The 6,025-nt window shown below is 31.0% G+C and overlaps 1 protein-coding gene across 5 annotated transcripts; it reads left to right on the forward strand.

The window, feature by feature from the left end:
• Positions 1–474: 474 nt before the first annotated feature.
• Positions 475–5,509, forward strand: LOC137828520 (putative E3 ubiquitin-protein ligase ZFP1). Of its 5 annotated transcripts, XM_068635132.2 has the most exons (10): positions 475–719; positions 823–914; positions 1,150–1,268; positions 1,375–1,552; positions 2,046–2,187; positions 3,725–3,767; positions 4,027–4,455; positions 4,556–4,615; positions 4,725–4,892; positions 5,067–5,509. In XM_068635132.2, the coding sequence occupies exons 7-10, from the start codon at positions 4,057–4,059 to the stop codon at positions 5,199–5,201; spliced, it is 762 nt and encodes a 253-aa protein (XP_068491233.1). In that variant the 5' UTR covers positions 475–719; positions 823–914; positions 1,150–1,268; positions 1,375–1,552; positions 2,046–2,187; positions 3,725–3,767; positions 4,027–4,056; the 3' UTR covers positions 5,202–5,509. The 5 variants fall into 5 exon arrangements, with proteins under 5 accessions (XP_068491233.1, XP_090153072.1, XP_090153073.1 ...); XM_090296946.1 differs by having other exon boundaries at positions 475–722; positions 2,046–3,767; XM_090296947.1 differs by having other exon boundaries at positions 1,386–1,552; positions 2,046–3,767.
• The last annotated feature ends 516 nt before the right edge of the window (positions 5,510–6,025 follow it).

Genomic DNA, 6,025 nt, shown 5'->3' on the forward strand with positions numbered 1-6,025 from the left:
TAAATAAATAATTAAAAATATAATTTTAATATATTTATTAACTAAATTCTTTAAAGTTTTTGAAAGTGTAAGTTTAAACATGTAAGACATTTTAAAAATATTCTTAATCTTAAATATTTATTTAATCAAAACTAATTAATTTTTTTTGTTTATTTTATATGAATATTTTTATTAAAAATTATCATAAACTATAAATATTATTATTTTTTAAATATACTTTGTTATTTTTATTAATTAAGTCTACTTAAAATAAAAAATTTAAACTTAAATTATTAAAAAAATGATTTTAACCAGGCTATCTAACAAATATTAATATAAGCTCAACAATGAATTAAATTAATGAAAGTTTTTCTAACCTACCTCCATTAAGTTATAAAGTTATAAAAAATTATTTTTAAATCTGAGAAAAATAATTTAAATTTACTTCAAATTTTGTTTGACGTTTAATTTCTCCAAAATTTGTTTGACGTTTTATTTCTCCAAAATTTTTATCAGTTTACTCTTCTCTTTGGCGTTAATCATTTCCCTCTTCTCTTCCCCCTTCCCTCCTTCTCCGGTTCCACACTTCGCTACTCTCTTCTATCGCGCTGCACCGTTCCGCAATGCAGACGATAAGGAGAGTGACGATATCTAACGATGACGGAAAAGGATCGGCGAAGATGACGGAGACTTCCACTGGCTTCGGTCGCCGGATTACGGTTCCGACGGTGTTTCCGGTGGTAGTGCTGCTCGGGATCAACTCATTCCTTCAAATTAATTGTCAACATTTCCCTTTATATAAACTTTTGATAGAATTTGTGCTGAATGTTTTATATATTATAGGTTTATGTTGTGGCTTCTGAAGACATGGATTCCTTAACATTTGGAGCTCGCTTCTTCTATGCTAGTATGGTTGGTTGTGTGGGGGTTTGAAGGTATGAATCGGTACTCACTTAGAATCTGCATGTTATGTTATACAGAATACTCACTATTTTACATTGTTTACATGTGAGGTCCTTTACATCAATGATAAGGTGCAAAACAAGATTGTAGGATTTATTAGTAAGCATTGCTATAACAGTAGTAACCGTGATTTACTTTTAGTTATTATCAAGATATTATGAATTAGGCTTATTCTCAATTCTAATCCATATTAAATTAATCAAGCAGGGAGGATCTACCAGGTGAGGTTTAAGCCAAGGGTTGGTCAATTTCTGGCTGCACCAACTGGTAGTGTTGTGTCTCTCTTTGATGTTGAGACTGATAGGCAGCAGATGCACACATTTCAGGTGTTAACACTGACACAAAACTTCAGAAATCTAAGAAAATAATAAAATTATTCTGCCCTATCTTGTGATAATATATTGTAATAATTATAATTTAATGCATTTCTAGGGACACTGCAGAGGTACGTTGCGTCTGTTGGGATACAAATGGAGATTATTTGGCGTCTGTGGTCACTTGCATCTGGGGAGTGCATTCATGAACTTAATTCAGGTGGAAACATGTATCATTCTTGTGTTTTTTTCACCCAAGCTACTCAACTCTGTTGGTTATTGGAAGATACCACCAGGTATGTATGTATGTATGTATGTATATGCGTATGAAGCTTTGTGTTTGCTATTTCTTTTCACTTCTTTTATTGTGTATTTGTTTTATATGTTTGAAGTAATTCTTAAAAGTTACTTCAAAGTGATTACTTACTAAAACTGTCAGATTAAGAAAAAAAAATAGAAGTTGAAGATATAAAGTAACTCTCTTAGGATTACTCTTAGAGTAATCCTTCCTTTTATGTTTGGGTGTGCATTTCTTGGTTTTGTTAAGTTTGTGACAAATGAGGAATATGTGATAGAGACTATACCATCCCACCACAGAAAAGAAATTGTTAGAGATAAAAGAAATATGGGCTAAACTATTCTAAGGCCGATAAGAAAAAGTCAATTACCGGTCAATAACAACATCAATCCCAACCCCTTTAAATCCATTTAATTGGGCTGATTTTTTAATTTTAGTTTAATATAGACTCCATTAGTTTAATATTCACACATTATTTGCATTGTTGGCAGCTGAGTTCTTGCCCATATGAATTTTTCTGCTAGCATGTTCCCTGGTGATGCTGATGGGGAAGGCATGAGGCTTGTATTATGTTTTAAATTGTCTGAGAATTCTGATACAGATACTTCTCCACACTTTCAGGAGAGCATCAAGGTATTTCTTCTCATTAATAATTGCATATTTTTAGTCCCAAATCTGTATGCTTACAATAATCTTCATCTAAAAGGTATTTGCAAGTAAAAAATTCTTTAACCGTTGACAGCTTTCTTATTTTGCTTCCTGGGCTATAGAATTTCAATATTTTATCATATTAAAATAGTTGTTGCCCGACCAAGCAATTAAGGAGCACAGGTCTTGCAAGCTAGTTCTCAAGATAAATCATATGTAAATTTTTCACTCTGATTCTTTTTTCTCATCATCAGTCACACTCTCTTCTCATAAAGGCTTACAGGTAATTCTTATATAATCTATTATATACCATTGGTTTCTTATATACAACTAGCTACGTCTTTCAAAAACATGTCAAGTTAATTTGAATTGAAGAACTAAAGTGCTTACTTATTACATGCTACTTTTTGTTAATGTCTTGGCTGTATGGTATGTTATTGGAACTGCAGTTTCTTCTTTTAAGGCCATTCAATATATTTATGGGTTAATCCTGCCAACCGGTCTCATCTCTTTTCATTTAATTCTACAATCATCCATCAAATTTCCCTATTATTAGACTTTCTTTCCTATGCATGATTACCCTCATGTTGTATAACCCAAATATAAACGTTCTAGAAATTCTTTGTTTCACTTTTGAACTTGGTACTTAATGTAACATGCTCATTCTTTTTCTAGTGCTAGTATAGATTTTCTATATGGTTTTTCTTTAGGGGCTCCCACTTGGCTACTTTACTTTTTTTTTTTCTCTTCCAGTAAGTTTAATATAATCAAACCTTGACACCTCTAACTAGAGGACCAAACATGTGAAGACTAATGAAACTGACCATTTATCCCAACATTACAATATAAATAAAGTAAATATTCTATTATCATTTATCTAAATAATATTTATACAAATCAAATAAATGAATTTATCATATATATATATATATATATTTCTTTATATATATTTTTATGGTTTGTTAGAATTTGATTTAGATGTAATGATTAAATGGAATAATAAACCAAATTGTATAGATATGAAAGAGGTAATGGTGTCATTATTACATTTCTTCCAATAAATAAATGCAGCATTTATTTGATTGAATAAATATTTTTCATATATATTCTATTACATTTCTTCCAATAAATAAATGCAGCATTTATTTGATTGAATAAAATATTTTTCATATATATTCCCTTTGATTCACCCGCACCACCTCCCCCACTTCTCATTTATTCCATTTCAAAAAATAAATCATAATAATTAATAACACCAAAATTTAATAGATATTTAGAATTAAAATTTTAAAATCATTTTTTTCTTTAAAACTAAAGATTTCCCTTCTTTTCATCATGCCATATCTAAATTATCATCTCTATAAATAATCCATGTTAGATCTAGAAATAACACACCGGTTAAAAGTTTTTTTTTTCTTACCTCCTCCTACTCCTCGTACTCCTTCTTTAGTTTTCGCCAAAGCATTGTTGTTACTTTTCTTTGGGTTCCTTAGTTTCACTTCACCTGCTTTTTCTTTAAAAGGGTAACCTGCTTCGGAAACCTGGGAAAAACTGTGACTTGAGAGGTAAGTCTCTCTGTTCTCCTTGTTTTTAGTTTTCTTAATACCTATGAGTGAGTGTTAAAACCCAGTTTAAGGATACCTGCAGTAAAGCTGCAATATTAAATTATTTGTTGGAAATTGATTAGCTAGTACAAGGTTGAAAAGAAATTTTAATTGTGAACCGTGTCTGCTTTTTATTGTTGTTTTCTTGGTGATATCTTTTATTTGATTTTCAATTATTTTTGGAAGTGACTGATTTTATTCACACTTTTTGGTATAACAGGATTAAATTGCATCATCAAATCTGTGTAATATGGAGGAAATGAGTGAACAAGGACTGTTCAATTTTCGTTCTGAAAGTACTCATCTGAGAGGCACAAACATCTCTCAGCCTAACTCTTTTATTCAAAGAAACTATTTAGGGGATCAGCACTTGTTATCACACAGATTTCCCCATATGCAGTACCATCTCTTTTATTATCAAACACAGCCTGCGCAAGAGGTCAGAGGTCACTCCATCAATTTTCATCCTCCAGTAACTGCTCCATCATATAGAGTTCCGGCAAATTCTCCAAGCAGTTCTTCAACGTCCATACAAAATGCACCATTTGGCTTTTATATGCAACAACCTCCACATCATAGAGGCAATATGCATGGGACAGCTCCTGGACACTGGAGGAATCTTCCTCCTGTGGCTTTTCTTCAAGATGATGTAATGTGTCATTCTCTTTACTTTTGGTACTTCATAGTCCTTTGGATTTCCTTTCATACAGACAAAATTTTAGTTTTTTTTAACAAATTGTCTTGTGCAGTATGTTCCTTCATTGGGTGATCATCATAGTGACTTGGACATTGAGGACATGTCATATGAGGCAAGCATAAAGATTGTGATGTATTTTGTTATGAATGTGGATTAGCTATTAGGTGTAGCATACTAAAATGGAAAGCTTAATTTGCTAACTCTTTGGAATTGGACAACAGGAGCTTCTTGTGTTAGATGAACAGATTGGCAAGATTGGCAACGTAGGCATGGGTTTGTTACAAGAAATTATTACAAGAGAAATGAAGACAAAAACTTGTTTACTACCTAATAACTTGGAGGGGGCAACTTCTGAGGAACAGGAAACTGAGCTCTGCATAATTTGCCAGGTATGAATTTTAGCAGCATGTATAATTCAATAGATTATGATCTATCAAATGCCTTTTTTTCATCAGTTTTGAACTTACTGGATGGGATTATTCATTGAGGTTTGATGTATTAGAAACACTATGTTAACATTTCTCCTTGGTTATTAATTGAAATACTGATGCATGATTTGACAGGATGAATATAAAAACAAAGAGGAGCTTGGAATTCTGCAATGCGGACATACATACCACGCAGACTGTATAAGGAGATGGTTACACGAGAAAAATGTGTGTCCCATGTGCAAATCAAAAGTATTAGATCTTGCATAGAAGGGGGAAAAGAAAACACTTTGTCATGGTTTCTACTTGCACACTTCTTAGCTACTACACATCCTACCAAGTTCATATTACTAATTGCTGAGACACTGCCGAATTCATTTATTTGATGCATTTATCAAGTTGTATAGATGTTATATGTAACTTTAGGAAATTACATTGTTCATATTTCTTAGTTTTCACATGTATATGAAAAATGTGCTTATATTGTAGTGAGTCTTTTCTTATTTTTCACATAGATTGTTGAATGTCCGATTTCCGAGAAATATGATAAAAAGGAATTTTGTTTATATTGCTGACAACCCTTGTCTATATATCATACACATACAATGTGGTGGTGTTCTACAAATTGAATTTTCATATCTAGGTACTTTCTTAAATCGTCCAATTTTGTTTAACGATTAGATAAAATCCAAAATGAATAAAAAAAATCAATACTTAGAGGTTACTAGACTTGAATATATTTTATTCTAGCAGTAAGAGAAAATGTAAAATCAGGAAAATAATTGGATTTTAATTTTAGGAACTAGAATTAGACAATATGTCTGAAATTGCAAAATACATTTGAAATTAATAATAATTTCGGAGGTTTTTTGAGTGGGTGAATTTGAGGGTGGAGTTTTCACTTCATTTTCGTCTAAAATCTTGGAAAGGTTGTTCAGATTTGCTCTTATATTATATAAAATAAATATATTTTATACAATTAAAATTTATTATAAATAAGTATGTTTGAGTATGTGAACTATATATTGTATATATTGTTTTAAATTGTAATATAAGATTGCTTTTAACTATTGATACTTAAACAATTTATTAAT

This window comes from Phaseolus vulgaris, chromosome 11 (genome assembly GCF_051622355.1).
Source record: "Phaseolus vulgaris cultivar YP4 chromosome 11, ASM5162235v1, whole genome shotgun sequence".
NCBI lineage: Eukaryota > Viridiplantae > Streptophyta > Magnoliopsida > Fabales > Fabaceae > Phaseolus > Phaseolus vulgaris.